At 45.4% G+C, this 22,568-nt stretch overlaps 1 protein-coding gene and 1 long non-coding RNA gene across 4 annotated transcripts in view; both read left to right on the forward strand.

Annotated features, from left to right (window-relative positions):
* The window catches only part of LOC125428476, a 33,256-nt gene extending 27,765 nt beyond the window's left edge, over positions 1-5,491 (forward strand). The window contains exons 2-3 of the long non-coding RNA XR_007243845.1: positions 4,199-4,546; positions 5,362-5,491. This is a non-coding gene — a long non-coding RNA (uncharacterized LOC125428476). The remainder of the gene's footprint in view (positions 1-4,198; positions 4,547-5,361) is intronic.
* The window catches only part of LOC125428472 (NKG2-A/NKG2-B type II integral membrane protein-like), a 171,704-nt gene that overhangs the window by 145,026 nt on the left and 4,110 nt on the right, over positions 1-22,568 (forward strand). The window contains exon 6 of one of the 3 annotated variants that reach the window (XM_048488613.1): positions 18,898-19,001. The exons of the other annotated variants lie outside the window; for them this stretch is intronic. Within the exon in view, the coding sequence (XP_048344570.1) occupies positions 18,898-19,001 (104 nt within the window). The remainder of the gene's footprint in view (positions 1-18,897; positions 19,002-22,568) is intronic. 3 annotated transcript variants of the gene reach the window in all.

Here is a 22,568-nt window from a genome sequence, read left to right on the forward strand (position 1 = left end):
GCCATGGGCTGGATGAGCCTTTGTCACCAGAGACTGCATAGGACTTCTCTTATGATTCGATGTGTGCCAAAGTAATCTTTTGATCCATAAGGATTGGGGTTGGAGGGTCCACCACTCTTGCAGCAGGGCTCATGTGGCCTCAGGAACTCATACAGAATTCATGTTCCCACCCTCCTGCAGGAAGAACGGTGCCGTGTGCTGTGGTGGGATTCAAATAATTTAACAACTGGTTCCGGTGGTGGGATTCAAAAAATTTCACAACCGGTCGTTTACAAGCACCGTTTTAACAACCGGTTCTGCCAAAGTGGTGCGAACCGGCTGAATCTCACCACTGGCCACGTGGCAGCATTGTGGGAAACAGAACAGGTAAGTTCCAGACTGGAGCTCTCCTGGGGCCCCTGTAAGTGCACCCATTGACCCACTCAAAAGGGATGCACCAGCCATGCCACATTGCTGTTGCAGAAATTGAAATTTCTATAATTCCCGAATCTCTATAATTCCCGAATCTCTACAATCTCTATAATTCCCGAAGCCTAAAGAAAGCCCAAAATATTCTGAGAGACCCGTCTCATCCAGCACACTCTCTTTTTGAACTGTTACCATCCGGCAGACGATACAGGTCTATCAAAACTAGGACAAAGGGGCTTAGAGACAGCTTCTACTCTAGAGCTGTGGCGATGCTGAACTCGGCGGCTTCGTGTTGATGTGTTTGGGGCTGTGTAGGGATGGGTGGAGGAAGGGGAAAGTGAGGATGGGGTATGAGTCTGAAATGGTGTGCATCGAGGAATGCTGCTGTAAATTTAGTTGTCCATGCACAATGGCAATAAAATGCTTATGCTTAAATTGTCAGCGCTTAGCAAAGAAGGAAAGAACTGGTGGCAGCACTTGACTGGCGGCTGTGGCCTGAGCTGCACTTTTGTGGGGAACATACATTGGCTTTGCTGAGCCAGGTTTGTCACCCACCTTTTGGTTGCTGGTGACCACAAGGCAGCCAGGCAGGACGTGAGTGACTCTGGTGCATTCTGAAGTGACCCACACAGGAGAGTCAGACCCCAAAGGAGCTGGGGTGAGGGAAAGGGGCGACAGGTCAGGTACCTCTTGGGAGCCAGGCATCAATTCTGCTTCCAGTTATGTAATCTGTTTAATGTCCGTACTGTCCATCCAGTGATGTCCATGAATCTTCGAGACCGCATCACCCCATATGTTCCCACACGGCCTCTTCGTTCAGCAGAGGCCAACTTACTAGTGGTCCCCGGCCCCTCGATGATGCGGCTGGCCTCCACACGGGCCAGGGCTTTTACAGCCCCGGCCCCAGCCTGGTGGAACGCTCTCCCACCAGCTGTCCGGGCCCTGCGGGACCTCGGTGAGTTCCGCAGGGCCTGTAAGACGGAGCTGTTCCGCCAGGCCTTTGGAGGGACCAGCCGCTGACAGTGCCCCCCCTTCTTCTGGCTCCTACATCTGGGCCTATAACATCTGATGAGCTCTGCCATCCCTCCCTTGGGGGAAGGATTTGATATTAGGTTATTGGGCGCCACCCATGCTTATATTCATGCTTTATTTTAAGTGCTAATGTTTAGATAGCCTCCGCTGCTTTTATAAGTTTTAGCCAATTTATGATGATTTTACGGTTGTATTTATTATATGTTGTACACCGCCCAGTGCCCTTCGGGGACGGGGCGGTATAGAAGCCCAAAGTATAAATAAATAAATAAATAAATAAATACAATCATCCATTTGGTTGCCTGAAATGTATTTGCAATAAAAAAATTGTTGTTCTCACAAAATTCTACGAGTCACTCTCCTGCTTCATTTCATCCTTGTAGCCCGAATCTGCCAACAGTATTTGATTCTGCTTTGTTCCTACTTTTGCATTCCAGCCACCTATGATTATTAGCAAAAAATTTTTTAGATGTGAGATGCATTTCTGAAATTAGTCACACGCACATACAAATGCAATGAGAAATGAACTCCACCCAGACAGGTGCAAACGAGCTTCACACCCCTCCCATATGAGAGGCAGGCAAAAAGAGATGCTCAACTACTCAAATCACTCCACGCTGTGCCATGAAGAGAAACACATCTTACCGTGACATGCCTCTGAAGATGCCAGCCATATGTGCTGGCAAAACTTTAGGAGCTAAAATTACTGGACCACAGCCATGCAGCACAGAAAACCCACAACAGCTGGTTGTTTCCAACTGTGAAAACCCCCAACAATCCACAGAAAATACCTTCTCCATCTTCTGCTTCCAATTCCATAGGCGGTTTGATTTGTATATTGGTTTTTCAGTGATGTCACTGTATGCAGTCTTCTGCCTGGTTGACTGAAACATGTTCGCAATAAATACATTTTTGTCTTCTCAGAATTCTGTGAATTGATCTTTTGTTTCATTTTGTGCTCCTAGCTCACATCTTCCAACAATTTTTTTGGGTCTGCTTTGATTCTTATCTTTGCTTTTCAGCCACTTGATTATAAGCACATCCTGTTTAGGTGTGAGATCAATTTCTTTGAGAATAGTCTCATAAAAAGTGTTCGTTTTCTCTCGCATCTGTTGTTGGGGCATAAACTTGAATAATGGTTATGTTGATAGGCTTTCCCTGAAACTGATTGTTGATATTATTGAGTCAGACTTTGCATTATATCCCCTGACTACTTGTGCTACATCTCGCCTCAATATTAGAGCAACTTTCTATCAGTAGAGTTTAGAGCGGAGCTACTCTGGTGAGATGAGAAGGTCTAGTATTCATCTTGCACTCACTGCAGCCTCCTACCACTTTGGAAAAGAATACTCTCCACTCAAGATGTTCGTTCCAATAGGAAGGTTTTACTTTAGCAGTTGCAAGGTTACCCAAGTCTATGGTATACAAGGCTATAAAGCTATACAGAACTCTTCAGCAAGAACAAAGTTGAACACACACTGAACTTAGACACACTCAGAACTCTGCACATACAATGCTTTGGTTCTTATTCATCCAACAGGGATACTTTTCCCCCCGCCCCGGCAACAGCCTCTCATTGGTCTAGAGTCACAGTTGAACTCACCAATCATATTAAAGGTCAACTGTAGCTTCTTGTCCCTAGACTGACTGTCTCCAGCCTCTTTGTTGGGCAAACTTCTGCTGACTAGAAGATGAACCTTTTGTGAACCTTTCTTTTTTTGCATATCAGGACACTTTCTTCTGTTTTGTCATTTCCCAAGTAAAACACTTTGTAATTTTCTTAATGAAAATGGCCCAATCCATGCCACCTTACTTCACTCCTATGACTGTCATGTTCAGGTCAGATATGCAAAATGTTTCATAAGGTACCCAGAATGACCCCAGAAACACAGATGGTATCCCATCTCATGGAGAAGTATTGTTTTGGCCAATGAATGTCCCTTCTGTTTGGCCAACATAGCCATAACATTTGCTGCAGTAACAAATAAATGTCAAGACCTATCATTCTGCTGTGTAGTTTTGTCATGTTGGTCATGTCATTTCCTTGCTTGTGCTAGATTGCTTTGCTACGCAGGAATATGCGACCTGTATTTGAATCGTCTTTCTCAAGCTGGCACTGGGAATGTTATTTCAGCACAGTCTTGAAAGGGGCAGCAAGCTTGGGAATGGGCTAAAGGAAGAAATGCTACCTAGCAGCTGGGTTTAGAAGAAGGGCCCCAGTCTCCCTTGGCTAGAAAACTTGGCACGAATCTTTAATCTTGACAATGATCTTGTAATTCAACCTGCTTGGCCTGCAATAGATAAATCTATTTAATTCTGATCTGAGTCTATTTATTTGGGAGGTCTAGGGAACATAGGACTATATATGCTCTATGATATATTTTTAATTCTGGAACTCAGGGGTAAAATATTTTTCCCTTTTGCATAGAGAAGCAAGCTTTCGTTAAGCAGTCTGTACTCGATATCACTCCCTTAAGCAAAGTTGGAGGCTACAATAGAAAAGTCTACCTCTGTTGGAAGAAGGTTCCTTTAGGTGGAGGACTTTCCTACAGAAGGATACTACCAGGATAACACCAGTGTGCATGATCATGAATTCAGTCTTAAGAGATCAATATAGCTTGACATGTATATTCCATTTTAAAGCAAATCATTTCCCAGGCAAAACAAATAATAGAAATATAAACAATAAGCCTGTCTTATTTAAGTAAAATTCAGTTTTTGAAAGAAATAATTGATTTTTATTTGTTTGTTTTTTCAGTGGTATACAGCTTCTGAACATGGCAGTTCCATCTTTCTGTCAAGTGTCGTAGCCATGGATAGATATATCCTCAATCTTTGAGCTTCGTTCACTGGCTGAAGTGATTAAGATTTGGCAACAATTCTTCCTTCTCCCCCCCCACCCCGCCTATTCTTTCTGAAGACAAAGTGAACCTCACAACTTCCCGAGACTTCATGAAGAAGGATCCGTCACACTTGGACTTTTGTCTGTGAGCTCTCATTGCAAAGCAGGAAAAGAACAATAAGCTGCCAGGAGGGCTTGGCACCTGTGTGGATTAAGGATGACATCAAAGACCTCAGAAAGAAGTGCAGACAGAGCAGAGATCAGGTAACAACACCCCCCCCCCACACACACAATAGTAAGCTTTAAACTAACCGAATAAAATAGAAATTGACTCTTTAGCTTCATGACTAGTGTTGTCTTTGAATTGCAAAAGGAAATCAGGGAGGCAGCCAAAGTAGAAAAATGTCACAACAACAGGCGACTTGAACTGTTCTCATATTAACCAAATGAATGTGTGAGCGCAGTTGTGACACTAAGACAGCAGGACCTGAGTCGTCTACCCATGATGGTACGCACATTGAAATCAGTATGCACAACGAGTGGGCACAAGTGTGCAGGCCCTACCTGCTGCCTGCATGTAGTTGTTGGCTTGTGAGCACAACATGTACACAGAAAGTGTATGTGCACAAGCTCCTTCCCCGTGGCTGAGAACACTTTTTTCAGGTATTCCCTATTACAGGTACAGACATGCTCATGATCCAGGGGGGCCAGAGCTTCTGTGCTTGTAGTTCCTCTGTGCATGTTGATTTCAACCTCTGTTGCATGTAGAGGGCTCTGAGGCAAGGGGGTCAAACTACTCAGAAAGAGGGACTTAGTCCAAGAGTCCTCAGCCCTTTTTAACCCTGCGGGAACCTTTGGAATTCTGGCTCAGGCTGGTAGACGCACCTGGAAAATGGCTGCTACTGGAGGTGGAGTCAACTACAAAATAAGTAAAGTGAGGAGTACATAACAATGCTCATGAAGACAAACAGTAAAGCCTTTAATGAGTTTAGAAGCATGCAGTTAGTTGGATTTTGTGATAAAAGATTGCTGTGGGCGGACTAGGGGACTGCTGAATACAGAATCAAATTCTTTCTCAGCCTAGAAAGCAGAACGAACATCTTAGATTCCTCCGTGCCAGGAATGAAGGTGGAGAGGAGGTGAAGAACAAAATCAAAAAGAAGTGGCAAGAAGTGACCTACAGTGGGTTTTACTGCTATCTATATCTATAGATATAAAAATCTATCAGTGCGTTTTTCTGCTGACAGGTAATATCCCAAACTACTGGACCGATTGCTTTGAAATTTTCACACAACGTCACATTCACGTGCGGCCAGGTTTTCATGCTGTTTCCACACCTCCTGTTGTGTACATGTCACAACTGTGCCAGTTATTGTGTACATGCCACACTTGTGACAGTTGTTCACAAATTTGTCTCTAACAGCGCCATCTGCTGGCTATCAAAGTAAATACACCCTCTGATACAAGGGAAACCAACCATGCCTTCTACTTGAAACCACACTGCCTTAAAGGGAGTGAAAAGGATGGGGCGGGCTATCTGCACATGGCTCAACCCACCCTAAAATGGAGGTGAAGGGGGCGTGAGGGAGGGTCCTGGGGTTTGCTGGGACCAAACGCCTTGAAATCGTTGAACACAACTTAGTTCATGCCTCCCAGCTTGTTTTATTGCTAGATGACCTGCCTGTAAGGGAAGTGGAGTGAGTGGGACAGGATCAGCCCACCTTGGACATGGGCTCCACCCACCCTAGCAGCAGGAAGGGGAAGGCTAGGGAGGGATATTAGGGTAACCATGCTGGGAACGGGAGAGAGGGGAGGGGAGCAGGGGGACCCCCCTTGCCTCTCCCCTCCCTTGCAATCATTGTGCACCACGGCATGTTCAAATCCATTCCTTTTCTTCCTTTTCCACTTCACCAGACTCAGCCACAGCAACGCGTGGCCGGGCATGCTACTTATATATAAAAATCTATCAGTGCGTTTTTCTGCTGACAGGTAATCTCCCAAACTACTGGTCCGATTGCTTTGAAATTTTCACACAGCGTCGCATTCGTGTGCAGCCAGGTTTCCATACTGTTTCCACACCTGTTGTGTACATGTCACAATTGTGTCAGTTATTGTGTACATGCCACACCTGTGACAGTTGGAACCATAGTTCAGTTCCGCAACAGCACCATCTGCTGGCCATCAAAGCAACACCCTCTGATACAAGGGAAACAACCATGCCTTCCTTGAAAACTGCTGCCATCTGGAGTTAAAAAGATGGGGCCCGCCATCTGGACATGGCCCACCCACCCTAGCGGAGGAAGGGGAAGGTGAGGGAGGGTCTGGGGGTTTCCTTTGACTATTATAATGAAACCAAGCCTGGGAGAGCCAAGCTTGTTTCAGTAAAATCAGGGTCCTTTTCTCCAAATAACTCCAACCAGCTGAGTTCTCAAGGATTTATTGAAAAACAGAAATCAACTAAATAAAACATAAATGCAGTTACAGAAATTGCTCTGCTGAATACATTCTTATGGTTCTGTTGGGAACTCCAGCCAAGAGATGCTTCTCTTAGCTTAGCCCATGATAGTATCTCCTAGGTCTTTGTCCTTTACTTTCCAAGAAAACTTCCCTGATGGCCATGCAGTCCCCAAAGTCTTTGAAGTGCCTTATTTGGGCATCTTCCTGTCCTGGGTACATTTCCATGGCCTTTTGGTTTCTCCATCTGGCGGATCAACAGAGATTTTAACATGTAGGTGTGATGCTGCTCGTTTTACAGTACAATTCCATCACAACTATATTTGGGACACTGTTAGAGATAGTATTTTGGGCTGGATGGATCTTATGGCCTCACCTGTTTTTGTTTATGTAGAATTGATGCTGCTTATCCATGCCTGCAAGATGCCAGCGGGGGAGAACAGCAGAACAGAAAAGAGACACCACAGCACAGTAAGTAGGGATAGCAGTTACTTGAGACGATTTGACTCATGTCCCTCAGCCCCACCCCAAAGTTCTGGCCTGCTTGTGGTGGAAAGTGCCATCAAGAAGCAGCCAATTTCAATTGAAGCTCCTCCGTTCTAGAAATCCACATTGGCACTTTTGTGTAAAAGATCCTTCTGTATTTCGTCCATATTTTGTGTAATTGTCTTCTTACGTAATACTTGTTAATTTCTGCTTCATTCAACCTCAATTTGTCCAAGCTTGGCCCCAAATAATAGTGCCATCCGTTTTTCATATCGTATCCTTCCAGAGACAACAAAGATTTTTCCTTTAGTCTTACCCATTCTTTTATCCACATTAGTGCGGCCAAATCATGGTAGGATTGAAGATCAAGAAGACTGTAGCCCCCTCTTTTTTCCATCTATTAGGTAAACATTCCAGCCAGTGGTGGGATTCAAAAATTTTAGTAACAGGTTCCGATGGTGGTGGGATTCAAACAGTTGCGTAGCGCCAGTGGGGCTGGGCGGGGCATGATGGGGGCGTGACCAGGCATTCCAGGGGCAGGGCATTCCTGGGCGGGGCTGTGGCAAGGACGCAGGGTGCGCGCGCCCCAGGTGCAGTTCCCCTTCGCCCCGCCTCTAGATTCAAATAATGACTGTTTAAAGTATTAAAAAAGCAATATACCGAAAGGTAGTGTATTATTTCTTTTTTATATAATTATATTGATTGATTTTAAATAATAACTCTAAGTAAGTGAGAGAAACCAAAACTGCTTTAAGTAATTGTTAACATATTACAAACACATCTACTTGTCTATCTCCCTCACCCCCCCCAACTACAACAACCTATATTGCCTCCCTCCTTCCCATATTTCCCCCCCTCTACTTCCCCTTCAGATTCCTATAACTACTTTATCTATTCCACATGAAAGAAAACTAACAGAGGGAGAGATCCAAAATCCTTAATCTAAAAGAGCAATTTAAACTCCTCTCTTTCCAATATAAATTTCAAGGGGGGAAAAGAAAATGAAAAATCGTTACCTATAATACTTTCCCAACCTTTATACCAATGAACAAACAAAAATAGAATTACTATATATTGTATTATTTCATACAGTTCATACACACATGGGGGGTGCCATGGTGGCGCAGGAGGTGCTAGGGGGCGATTTTGCATCCCCCACTTGAGGAGATTTGTTGTACCCAGGGACAGAGATTACCCCCTTGTCCCTAGTGGAGTTAATCATTAATAACCGGTTCTCCGAACTGAGAAAATTTTAGTAACCGGTTCTACCGAATAGGTGCGAATAGGCTGCATCCCGCCTCTGATTCCAGCCCATATGAATTTCGTTATTTGTTTCTTCCATTTCTCAAACAATTTATTCAGGGTGATAAATGGGATACATTGAAATAGATGAGAATAAAGGAATAAACTGGCCAAGATACACTTGATAGATAATAAACAAGATGAGATAAAAATAAAACAAAGACACTTGATACTATTTGAGGGCACAGCATGCCGGCTGGACAACTACCAAAAGATAAGTGACTTTATGCAAAGTGATTTGAATAATTGGGGTATCTCAATTACATAGAAAGAACTCGATAGATTATAATTGATGGAAACTGCAAGGACAATCAGCAAATTTTGTAAGGTTTTATTACAGCAAAAGACAGAACAGGAAATTGTAAAACACAACATGGTAAAATGGGCACAAGACCAAGATAAAGAAATATCGATAGAGCAATGGGCTATATACTGGGCGAGCATATACAAACATACTCCAAACATGAATTTGTGGGAGAATAATCTCAAGTTATTTTGCAGAAGCTATATTATACCAATAGTGTTGTCAAAAATAAATAAGAATAGCTCATCCTTATGCTGGAAGTGCCAAAAAGAGGAAGGCACTTTTTTTCATCTATGGTGGAAGTGTGAACTAATTAATAAATACTGGGAGATGATCCATTCCCAGATCTTGAACATAATCAGGGCACAATTCCCAATTCAACCCTTGGTCTACCTACTAGGTCCTGTGTTCTCCCAGAGCGAGGCAATACAGAAACAATCACATCTATTTTTTTCATCTGACAACTGCGGCTAGGATAGTACTTGCCAAGTTATGGAAAATGGAAATAATACCAACACAAGGTGAATGGATAGACAAAGTAAATCAACTTTATACAATGGAAAGAATGGTGCATTGGATAAGAAATCAAACTGATGAGATGTACAAACATAATTGTACACTATGGGAGGAATACATTGGTTCAAGTTGCAGTGTAAACAAAGTAAAGAGTATAAATACTTTTCCAAAGGGATAGATTCAATTATCTAGGATACATTGTTGGTGATACATACCGAGATGCATGATAATGGTACATCATTATATGAGGAACTTGCAACTTTATAATATGTAATAAAAGGGCGTTAAATTCCATAATGATTAACATATACATAGGTAATGAAATGAAATAGTATCGACACAGAAACAGGAACATGATAACTTATGCTCATTAATTTGTTACTTAAATTAGATATACGATATTCCTGAAATAACACGTTTGAAAATGTAATATATGAATGTAATTATCTTGATGTATAAATGCTAAAATGAAGTTCAATTACTGTATATAACCGTGTATAAGTCGACCCACATATAAGTCGAGGCACCTAATTTTACCACAAAAAACTGGGAAAACTTATTGACTCACGTATAAGTCGAGGGTGGGAAATGCAGCAGCTACTGGTAAATTTCAAAAATAAAAATAGATACCAATAAAATTACATTAATTGAGGCATCAGTAGGTTAAATGTTTTTGAATATTTATTTCAAAGAAAAATAGTAAACTAGCTCTGTAAGAGGAAAAGAGGGTCAACGAGAACAATACGGTATCAACAATAACTTTAAAAGTACAAAACCTTTAGCTTTTTTTTGTAAAGAAGTTGGTTTTTAAACAATGGATCATTACAATAAAAAAATCTGAAATGAACATGCTCTGTTCCACTGTGACTCTAAAACTACTCCTGTTTCTTTTTAAAAATAATAGTTCATTATTTTTGGTGTATATATTTCTTTTAAAATTGTACATGGCAGGTGTCATTTTAGAAGGAACATTTCACACAACCTGTCAGGAGGAACGCTTTATGTTAGCAGTACCAACATTTCAGAGTATCATTAGGAGACCCTCCTGATGATACCACCCAGGTTTGGTGAAGTTTCGTTCAGGGGGACCAAAGTTATGGACCCTCAAAAGGGTAGCCCCATCTACTGTTAGCTTCCATTGGAAACAATGGGGGATGGGAGCACCCATCTTTGGGGAATCCATAACTTTGGACCCCTGGACCACAACATCACTAAACCTGGCTGGTATCAGTAAGAGATTATCCTGATGATGTTCACCCAGGTTTAGGTGAAGTTTGGTTCTAAGGGGTCCAAAAGTTATGGGGCCTCTCAAAATGTAGCCCCATCTACTATTAGCTCCCATTGGAAACAATGTGGGATGGGGCACCCCCTTTGGGTGTCCATAAATTTGGACCCCCTGAACCAAACTTTACCAAACTTGTCTGGTACCATGAGGAGTGTCACCTGATGATACCCTGAGATTTTGGTGTCGCTAGCCTAAAAACTGCGCCCCCTGGAGGCCAACAAAATAAAAACCCTGAAATATTTTTTAAAATACACCTCACTTGTGTATAAGTCGAGGGGGGCTTTTTCAGCACAAAAAATGTGCTGAAAAACTCGACTTGTACATGAGTATATACAGTATATTTTCTGTGAAAGGAGATAGCACATTATTATGTTATATGATTGAATTTATTGTAACATTTTTGATTTGAATAAAAGAAAAAAATTTAAAAAGAAGAAGCCGCCAATTAATAGCAAACTCATAGGGTTTTCACGGCAGGAGACATTCAGTGGTGGTTTTGCCACTGCCTGTCTCTGCATAGTGACTCCAGACTTCCTTGTTGGTCTCCCATCTAAGTATTCATCAGGGCCAACCTTGCTTGGCTTCCAAGATCTGCCAAGGTCAGGCTAGCCGGGGCCATCCACGTCAGATCTAGTTGTTAGAGTTAATGGTTAATGCAGGATTGGCTCGGGGGCTGTATCCAACTCCTTGAGGGGGCTTATCAGAACCTTGAACCAGCTGAGGCAACCCCCTCTTGCTTCCAATCTGGCCTGGTGAGCTGGGAGCAAGGGGGAGGGCGCCTCAGCCAGCTCATGAGCCTGATAGGCCCTCTCAAGGCAGCCACCTCATCCCACTGTGGGCTCACCAGTCCAGGCACCCCTTCAGAATCATTCCAGGGGCCAGCCAAGGCAGCCCCTCAGAATGCTCCCCCCTCCCCCGCCCTGGTTTGACCAAGTCACATTTATGTCATATCTGCCCCTTGTCACACATGAGTTTGACACTCCTGGATTAATGCATTATTCTAGAGCAGCCATTCTCAACCAGGGTTCCGTGGTACCTTGGGGGGCCGTGAGCATGTCCCAGGGGTACCGCGGCAACACTACCACCACCACCCCTCATTTTTGTGGTGTCTCCCACCGGTGTCAGCAAGGACATGGAGCTGGCCCATGGGGCAGGGCCTGCCGCAAGGTCAGCAGCCACCCCACCCCCAATGCTTCCCTTCGCCCTGGGAGGGGAAGGTGGGGGTGTGGCAAGCAGGGGCAATGGGAGGGGAAGGTGGAGGGTGGCGGCAGGAGTACCGTGAGATATGAAGAGTGAGGTCAAGGGTACCCTGACCTCGAAAAGGTTGGGAAACACTGTTCTAGAGGGCCGGTTCACATAACTACCAGCAAGTTGACTGTACCTGCGTTGAGTCCCCCTGCTTTGTCTGAAGATTTTTCTTGACCTTTAGCCCCCTCAACCCCCCTCCCCACCACAACCATGTATGCAACATTATCACCACACACCCTTCAAGCTTACAACATAACCATAACACTCAAGGCAAGGCTTTTTAATATAGCTATGTATATGTATTAAATGTGACCCTGGTGCTGAGACCCACCAGCCAACTCCTTTATGATTGCTTTGATACTTTTTAGTATCACTTTTTAGGGGTCTGGTGTGTATTCATCATCTAATGTACTGGGTCTCCTCAGGTAGTGGGTCTCCTTGCCATTGAAATTGATACCCATGATTGTGTTTTCTTAGATTCCATAATGTGACTAGGGCTGCAGAATTTGTGCTGACGGACACACCCAACAATCTACTTAAGCTTTAGTAATGGCAGCCATTATGGTTGTCATGGACTAAAGTCTTGTTAGGAATTTTGGTCGTGTGGCCAGCGTAGAGACATGATTTCTGCTAGAGAAACCCCCACATTCTCCTTCCCTCCCTCTGAGCGTCACTGTCAGCCTCAAGAAGCCTTTGTGTGCCTTGTTTCTTTCCAGGGAGTTCCCAGAACCATCACTGTTGTTCTTCTCAAATGGCAGGAATCCTGCCTGTTCTCGCCATCTCACTGCTGTCAAGCAGCATTGTCGTTTGCATCCGCATTTTTGGTCCTAGGTTGTCAGGTGAGTTTTCTGACTCCGTTCTTCCATCTTTCATCTCTGTGTGATTTACAGAAATGTTGTAGTTATGCTTTGGCCCCCTACAGTTTGGCTTCTATGGCCCAGTTCATCCCTAGAGCAGTTTGAGAACTGCTTCTCTTTGGTTTCTTCATGCCAATCAGAATCAAGGAATCAAAAGGGGCTGGCCCTAGCATATTAGGTAACACCACCACAATGGTATTTGCAGCGTCACATCACTTCCAATTAAAAACTAAAGTGTGATATGAGTTCCCCCTCTGCTGGCCATCCCTGCAGAGTAGGCCACCTTGGTCTCACAGGAGCTCAGCTACCCTTCTGGCACAAACAGGTCACGACTCTGGCTTCTATTCATAAACTCTTTCCTTCTGTCAGGAGTTCACAGCACTCCTGCAAACTTGAGCCCCTGCACCACACCAACCTCCTCCCTCTTGCTCTGTCTCCCTTTTACCTCTCTTAGGAGGTTCCCTCCCTCCTGGGAGCTCTTTGCTCCAGCCTCCTAGTGGCTGATGAGCTGTCTGTCTTGCCCTGCTGGCCTGAGACTGACTCTCCAACCTTCCTGACCATCCTCCTTGATTGCGATCTGGCTGGGGCTGTGCTGGCCCTAACTCCACTCTCTAAGGCTGCTGTACACTGCTGATTGCAGCTTGGCCAGGGCAGTACTGTTTCCACCCTATTCTCTGGAACCGCCGTGACTTGCTTTTGTTGCTCCAGCTCTCCTTCTGTGCCTCTGCTGTTTCTTCTTGCTCCTGGCTTCTGGGAGGTCCGTGCTCCTTGTAGGTAAGTCCAAGGGCAGAGCTGTCAGTTGTGGGATTCTCCAGGGTCCCTGGGTAGGCATGTGTGACAAGGAAGGGGATGCAAGAAGCAGCCTGGCCCTGGGAGGCGTCCCTGTCTCTGCACATGTCACATTAGAGCTTCCAGCAATCCCTTGAGCTACATCTGTTGTCTTTCTTTACTGGAAGTGACGTGGTGGCACAGTTGGTGTCCTGCTTGCCCCCCAAATTCCTGCCCACAGCCCTCCCATCTGCTGCCAGATACCCCTAATTCAGATAATTAGAGAAGCTGCATTAGGATAGGAGATGGGGAGACTTGGTTTGGGAGGGAAAACTACACAGGGAGGCCTTGGCCTCTGTGTCTTCGCTGTAGGCCTTCAGAGCTATAGCGAGGGGGAACTGTGCCCGTGGCACGTGTGTGCCCTCTGCCCCTGCCATGCCCTCACCCCACCCTGGAATGTCCCCACCATGCTCCCGCCCCAGCGTGCATCTGGGGCAAGATGTCCCCCCTTTCCCCTGGACGCTACGCCATTGAAGGCCTTCCAGGGGCATCTGGTTGGCCCTGTGTAAAGCTGGGTGCTGGAGCATTGGTTTGACGGCTCTTATGTTCTTGCTGTTGGAGTAAAATTGACTCAGTATGCCTGGTTACTGGGGGGATGCTCTGTTTCTTTTTGCACTAGAACCAGATTGTGTGTGTGTGTACGTTCTTATTGAACAGGAAGCCTCTCTTTGTCTAAACTGGGAGCTACTCTGACTCCACCTTCTCTTCCTGTACCCTTTGTGTTCCCTCCCTCTCTCCCACTGTGGCCTTGCAGACAGATCTGTCAGGTGGAACCAAGCCAGGGATCTACCTAGACACCCACACTTCCACGCATACACAGCTGGATTAGCTGGCCTCTCATGATGGGGGAAAACATATTTTTTATATTCAAAGTATCCAAGATTTTTATCTTCTTTGGCTCCATCATCAGCTGAAAGAGAGACTGCAACCAAGAAATGAGAAGGAGATTGAGACAGGGAAGGAGTTGGAAAAGAGTCTTTTGCATACTGTGTTACTGGCAGCAAAGTTCAAGGCTATATTATTCTTACTATTATGCATGGGTTTGAAGGCTAGCCAATTAAGGAAGCTGACAGGAAGAAAGTAGATTCCTTTGAAATGTGAATTCCATGGATATTGTGGGCCACCCGAAAGACAAATTAGTGAGCTCTAGATCAAATCAAGCTTGAACTCTCCTGAGAAACTAAAATTAGCGCCTCTGTGAGCCCATCTTAGGTCAGGATATAAATGTAATAAATAAATAGGCTATTGTACTTTGGTCACATCAGGAGAAGACAAGAGTCTCTGGAAAAGACAATAATGCTAGGAAAAGTTGAAGGCAGCAGGAAGAGAGGAAGACTCATCATGACGTGGATTGACCCAGTCAAGGAAGCCGCAGCCCTCAGTTTGCCAGCCATGAGCAAGGCTGTTAATAGCAGCAGTTTTGGGAGGACATTAATTCACTGGTTCACCAGGACCCAAAAGTGACTGATGGACAGTTAGCACACGCACACATTCTTTTCAATCTCCTTTTTACTATAAAACGGATGATTATGACTTCCATGATAAGAAGACCACTTAACTCTTTACGAACCATGATTAAAAAGACCACCCCTGCCCCATTTTAGTAATTAAAACCTGGATTTCTGTGATGTTAGTTCATACCATTTGGATTGATAACACTCTGTGATCTCTGGAGCAGCTATTTCAACTCTAAGTGGGCTACTCTTCGGAATCTGGGGAAAGAAAATTGGGGAGGGGAAAAAGAGAGAGATTAGGCCAAGTTTGGTTGCAAATTGGAGGCCTCAATATACAAACCATACAGAGATTAGTCGGGAAAGCCTACTCTGACTTCATGCCTGTGTATGATTGCTGGATTTACAAAGACACAGATAAATATGGGCAAGTAGGAGGTGATTTTCGTGGATTTATTTGAAAGAATGTTAATATCCCTTTCTCTGTTGAGGTGGCCCAGTTCAGCCACAGAACAAACTCCTTGGGAAGGTGTAGAACTTTTTATTTTGAAGATTGTGAAGAGAGGATTGGGTAGGTACCTCTTTGGGGAGCTTTGAGATGATCGTGTATTCCTTGTGATCTGTGTGGGTTTGTGTGGGTTGTTGTTCAAGGAATGCCTTACCCTCTCTTCCATTTTTAGCGCAGGAAGCTCAGAAACGGAGCTCTAATGTGAATGTCGGTGACGTGGATGTCCTTTGTGGTCCAGCGTGCCCATCTGGCTGGATTGGCTATGAACAGAAATGCTATTTTTTCTCAGATGAAATCAAAGACTGGACTTCCAGCCAAAGCTTTTGCTCTTCCTATAACTCCACCCTGGCGGTGATTGAGAATGAACAGGAAAAGGTAAGAACGACACACATGTACGTTGAGAAACTTTTAGGAGTGAGAGAGACATAAGCAGTTGTTGGCTATGACTGTTAGGCCCCTTCCGCACACGCAAAATAATGCGTTTTCAAACCACTTTCACAACTGTTTGCAAGTGGATTTTGCCATTCCGCACAGCTTCAAAGAGCATTGAAAGCAGTTTGAAAGTGCATTATTCTGCATGTGCGGAATGAGCCTCTAGCTTTGAGTTTGTGCCTAAATATTATGCCTTGTGTGTGTTATTTTTGATATTGAGCTGTGGGGATGGGAGATAACAATTTATAATCATAATGTATTTTCTGTATATAAAAGGGACTTAACAGTTGTTCGAGGGCCAAGCTTCCGCGAGACGTGTCTCTCCAGCGCCCCCACGCAAGCAAGAATTCTTGCCAAGGCATGAGAGCGGAGGCCGTCAGCACGCTAGTGCCGCAAGGAAGGCCTCAGGAGAGGTCAAGCGGATCTACTATTGGTGGCTACGGCTCCGCGATGGAGTCACTTCTGCCCCCTTCCCCTTTCCCACTCACCTTGTCCCCACTGCCGGCCTCCGTTGGCCCCTCCGAAGCCCCGCCTCATGCTGCCCTCCCACCCCCAGTGAGTGGGAAAAGGGAAATAGCAGGTTCTCGGGCGGGTGCCGCTTGCAATCTACACGCCAGGAACACGCTTGTTGGGGCAAAACAAACCTTTAAAGGAGGGGGAGCTGAAGCTAAGTCGGCAAGGCTGCTGCAACGCTTGTGGCCGTATGGCTCCCCTTGGGAATCCGGGCATGCTTTTGCCGTCCCCAGGGCGCCATAAAAGGGCCGTGCGAAAACGGCCTAAGGCATATCAGGTACTTCTTTATGAATGTTACCATTCACTTTCTAATGCTAGGCTACAGTTGCTGTAGAAGAAAAGGAGGCAACTTAAAATGACACCCTTCCTCCTCTCAGAGAGAAGGAAAAGCACAGCAGAAGGTGTTGTCTGAGACTAGTGAGGCAAGGTCTTCATGGCATGGAGGAAAGGGCTTCAGTAGGAAAGGTGTATTGGATAGAGATAGTCTCAGAGCTTATATTCCCAATGGAAATCTATAGCCTCGCAGCCGGCAATGACTTGATTTAAGAAACAGTTTGTGAAACCTTCTTTTCCAGCTTGGTTGGCCAGTTGCTGTTGCTGGGGGATGTCGAGGGGTATAGATGTTAGGCAAGTATTTGTTAATCTTTTGTGCCCGTTAGTTGTTCAGGGGTTCTTGGTCCCTGCTTTTTGCCAATGCTACAAGTACAGCCCCCATCACATTCCATTAGCTCCTTTGTTTATATCCTTCCAATTATTTTCTGAATAAATGTAGCTCTCATCTCTTCTTCACCCTTATCTGGTTTCCGTGAGTGTACATGCATAGTGTGTGCACGATTCACAAATATGGACAATCAACAAGCAACAGGAATGCAACCAATCTATAACTCCTTAAAAATAAATTGTTGTGCTTTTTTTAAAAAAATCCAGGGACTGGATTATTGTGCTTTTAAAAAACAAAATGTTACATGATATTTCCATGTTGCTGCATTTGTGTTCGAACAGTGCTGCTTTTATCCACTGCTTCACACTTGGATTGATTGTGGTCGTGATTCCTGCTCTGGGCTTTCTTGCTCTGCTGGCTACTATCCTGTCCTTGAGACAGTGAGCACGTAACTCCAACTCCCCCTCATGGTGTCATGTGATTGTGATGTCACATGCTTGCAGCTCAGTGGTCCCACACTGTCACCTAAAGGTTAAATGTGCATCTCTCCCCCCCGCCCCCCGCATTGTTCTTTCTCATTGGGTCTGTGAGCTTCTAACTCAGACCTGGGCATTATACGGCCCGCGGGCCACATCTGGCCCGCCGGATGACCCTGACTGGCCCCCCTGCTGTGCTGGGGAGGGAGGCATCTTTGAAAGCCCCGCAGAAGCCGGTTGCCTTGGCTGCTGGCTTCTGCAGGGCTTTCAAAAGCGCCTCGCACCCCTGCCTTTTGGCCAGGCCCTCCACAATATTTTCCGTTTCTTATGCGGCCCCATGGAAAAAATAATTGCCCACCCCTGTTCTAACTATTTGTCACAGTCATCCCTTTTGGGGAGGCTGCTTGCCAACTTCAGTCCACTGAAAATTAGGAGAATCCATTTATAGGATTGTTGTACTGCAGAATGGAAAAGGTGGTTCAAAGCATTTTATTTTTAAAAAAACCAAAATAAAAAAGTCAGGGTAAGGAACAAGCATGGATAAAATATGTACAGCCACATTCAGGACAAAAAAAATCAGGCACTTTTTCTCCCCCCTAAAAAAAACAACAACCAGGATCTTTTTAATGTAAGGTCAACGTTCGTTGTGTCTTCTGAACTGGCAAAAGAATTTGAAGACTCCTCCTGACCCTTCACATTACAGGGAAATTTGTTCCACAGAAATGGAGACAAAGTTCACCAGGCTGAACCAACTCAAGACTGAAGTAAGCCTGTCTGAGGTCAAAGTGGAAAAGTTTTGAGGACTGGGAAGGCTCAGGCAGCCTGTAACTGTAACACATTCTTGTTGCTATTTCTGTCTTTTTCCCCCCTATGCATACCTTTGTTCATAAATATGTGGGGACTTTGTATCATGTACTGGGTCATAAGAACATAAGAACTAGCCTGCTGGATCAGACCAGAGTCCCTCTAGTCCAGCTCTCTGCTACTCGCAGTGGCCCACCAGGTGCCTTTGGGAGCTCAAACGCAGGATGTGAAAGCACAGTCAAGCACAGACATCACTTCAACAGTTTAAACCCTGATGCTTTTAAAATCCTTTTGGGATTTCTGCAGCAATCTGAGGTTCTTTTAGTTGTCCTATCCCTGGATGGCCTCCCTTGCAGATTTGTTGATTGACATGTAATGGGGGAAGGGCACAATCAGTCTTAGATTTATTTATCTGTCTGCATAACAGGATAGGAAAATGAGTTTTTTAAAAGATGTTGTTCTTGTAACCCTGTCCCTGTGTGCATCAAAGATCTTCATTAAGCGTTACGAGTGCTTTACTGATCACTGGATTGGCCTCCAAAAGGACACTGACCAGACTTGGAAATGGGCTGATGGGACAGAACTAAACATCACGTGAGTCCTTGTTCTTCTCCCTGTCACTGTTTATTTATGTGTAAGGTCGTCAGGTCTCTCCCGGCAACCAGTGGGAACTTTGCGGTGGTGGTGGGGAGCTAGGGTTGGTGATCTGGGATCTTAGCAGAATGATGTCACTTCTGGGTTGAAGCCGAAGTTCTAGCATCATGTCAGAGATGCTCTAGCACTCTCAGAAAAGTTCTGTGGTTTCCGTAGAAGTTTGGGGGGGAGAGTTCTAGGTCAACATTTAGCCCGATGCTGGCGCTTCTGTGTCAACCCTGAAGTGATGCAATTGCCCTGGATGCTGAGATCACTCCCCTTTTCTGCGGGCATGCAGTGGCGTAGGAGCAGCAGTGGCGTAGGAGGTTAAGAGCTCGTGTATCTAATCTGGAGGAACCGGGTTTGATTCCCAGCTCTGCCGCCTGAGCTGTGGAGGCTTATTTGGGGAATTCAGATTAGCCTGTGCACTCCCACACACGCCAGCTGGGTGACCTTGGGCTAGTCACAGCTTCTCGGAGCTCTCTCAGCCCCACCCACCTCACAGGGTGTTTGTTGTGAGGGGGGAAGGGCAAGGAGATTGTAAGCCCCTTTGCGTCTCCTGCAGGAGAGAAAGGGGGGATATAAATCCAAAACTACTACTACTACCCACTGACCAGCTGATGGGGTAGCAAGCAGCCCTGTGAATTGGTCAAGTCAGCTGGGAACCCTATTTATGGGTGGCTTTCATTATAACATTTTCAAACAAAAATCCTCAAAGTGGTATTGAAAACAGATGAAATTGGGGAGGGTTAAGCTTGCTTAGTATATGGGCAGGAAACTGCAGATTTGCCTTGCCCTGCCTACATCAGATATCTTCTCTACCACATCTATTTCTTCCCCTGGCACAGGAACTTTTTTCTTTTTTTAAAAAAAATCAGTGATCGAATATTGTTAAATTGATATTCCATAATACCAATAAGTGTATCAGTTTCTTTGAGTTCTTGGTTTTCTTTTCTTTTTAAAAGAACGCATATCTCTATCCCCTTTAGTCTTGGAGGCGCATATCTCTGTAAGGGAAGGAGCCAGAGAATTACTTTTCAAAAAGCAACCAAAGCTGGTAATTCAGAGAACCTGATTCATAAAATGGTACATCAACATAACACTATTCAATATCCAATTTAGGAAAAAATATTGACCAAGGAAACTTGCTACGCAAAAGCTTTGTGGCCACTGCACTGTATTTGCAGCCCCATCAGCATTGGGGAAGCCACGTAAGCCTATACCCCTTGGTGTACTACCCCAGCTCCAGCCCACTGATTGCTTTCCATAGTGATGTGCCTTGAATAAAACATGGTTGAGTTTTCAGTGCCAATTACTGCCTTCCATCCACAATATAGGAGTTAACAGTCCTTAAATGGTGATTCCCTAGAGCAGTGGTGGCAAATCTATGGCACGGGTGCCAGAGGTGGCACTCAGAGCCCCCTCTGTGGGCATGCGTGCACAGAGTTTGTCATGTGGTTTCCACACACACATCTAGGTTGGCCTGGGCCGCTAGGCACAACGTGCGCGCACCGCAGCGAGCAGGGAGGGCTCAGCTAGCGGGCCTGGTGCCTGTGCTCCAGGTGGCTACTGCCCGGGGAGGAGGTGGTGATGCTAGAGAGGTGCAGAGTGGCATGCCCGGGACTTGCTGTAGACTACAGCAGGCTGGCCCCTACTTGAGGCAGAGGGGGGCGGAGGCGCTGGAGCAGCGCAGGGCAGAGCAACGGGTGCATGCAGGACCTGCTGGAGGCTGGAGCAGTCTGGCTGCTGCTGCTCGAGGGGTTGAACAAACAAAGCGTCTGCCTTTCCAAACACCGTGGAAATGCTCAGACCCAAGTTTGCCGATCGCCTGGGCAGATCAAGCCTAGGGAGGAGGAACCGAGATACAGTTAGGATTTTTTAAAAAGCACACCAAGGTCTTCGCTAGAACCTGCTTTTATTTTTCTTGTTCCTGTATTTGCATTTTTTGTGGGAAGTCAAGTGCTGTGATGACATGTGAAGGAAAAACTGCAGATCAGATGGCTGCTCCACCAATTTCGCTTTCCTAAAGTTATCTCACCCCTTGCACAGCATTCTTGCTTAGAATTGCCTTCCTTGACTGCCTTTTTACTTTTATTTTGTGGGTGGGGGGGTTATTGGTTTCAGAAAGTTTTACTTCCCACTCCCCCCATGCCCCTCCCCCTTTCCCCACCAGGCCCCCAGTGTGATAATAGTGTAATTATTTCAGGGAGATTATTAGCATTAAACCTAAGACCTAGTTTTGGGGAAGCAGTGTAGGCAACCCTGTTAAGTGCTGTTAAACCCCACTGATTTTCATGGGAAGAACTAAAGTAACTCGCTCTACGCGGGCCTTCCCTTGCATTTGATTCGGAAACTGAAACTGGTCCTGCATGCGGCGGCACGCTTGCTCACAGGGGGCACCTTTCGTGATCACATTCAGCCTGTGTTGCGCCAGCTGCATTGGCTCCCAGTGGAATTCCGAATCATCTTCAAGGTGTGGGTTTTGACCTTTAAGGCCTTACGCAGCCTGGGACCCTCGTACCTTAGAGACCGCATTATCCCATATACCCCTACTCGGCCTCTGCGTTCAGCAGAGGCCAATTTGCTGGTGGTTCCTGGCCCCTCAATGATGCGGCTGGCCTCCACATGGGCCAGGGCCTTTACGGCCCTGGCCCCAGCCTGGTGGAACACTCTCCCTCCAGCTGTCCAGGCCCTGCGGGACCTTAATGAATTCCACAGGCCTGCAAGACAGAGTTGTTCCGCCGGCCTTTGGAGTGTCCAGTCGCTGATGTGCCCCCCCCCCTTTACTCATTTACTTTTACCATTCTTTTGTTTACATCTATGCTACCCTCCTAAGGAGGAGTCCGGCCGTTCCCTCTTTTTGGGGAGGCTTTTTAATTAATTGGGTTATGGGACGCCTGGTACCATTGTATTGACTGCTGTTTTAATGGTTTTAATGGATTTTAATACATGTAATAATTGTTTATTTTGTTGCAAGCTAAGTCCAAGGTTTTAAAGACTATTGTAAAGATTATTTGTAATTTCGGGTCACTCCCAAGCTGAGGAACAGAACCGTGTTGGGGTGGTTGAAGACAGTCATAAACTATCAGTAGGCGCTGGAAGAAACTGCAAATGACTCCCGGCAAGAGGCGGCGAGAGATTGAAGACAGCTGTTCTCCGCCGGCCAGTAAACAACTTAAGATAAATGACTTTTACACATCTAGGAATGTAAGAACTGCCTTAAGTAATGAGCTTAATGTGCTAGTGTCAAACCGATATGCCCCACTTGGACTAAGAACTTTTGGAGGAAGGGAAATGTAACCCGGAGAATAATATTGCTCCTACCCCTCCCTCTTTTGATAGTGGAGAACCACCAGAGAAATTACTCGACAGCACAACAGACCCCTTAACACTTTGCAATTTGATAGCAGTTTCCCTCCAAGAAATATTTAAGCGCCTAAACCACCTCAACAGCAGTGTGGACTCATTGACGGACTTAATCAAGGGGGAGAATACTAGTTGTAGAAAGCAAATCCCAAATGGTCTTAG

This window comes from Sphaerodactylus townsendi, linkage group LG03, assembly GCF_021028975.2.
Source record: "Sphaerodactylus townsendi isolate TG3544 linkage group LG03, MPM_Stown_v2.3, whole genome shotgun sequence".
In the NCBI taxonomy this organism is placed as follows: domain Eukaryota; kingdom Metazoa; phylum Chordata; class Lepidosauria; order Squamata; family Sphaerodactylidae; genus Sphaerodactylus; species Sphaerodactylus townsendi.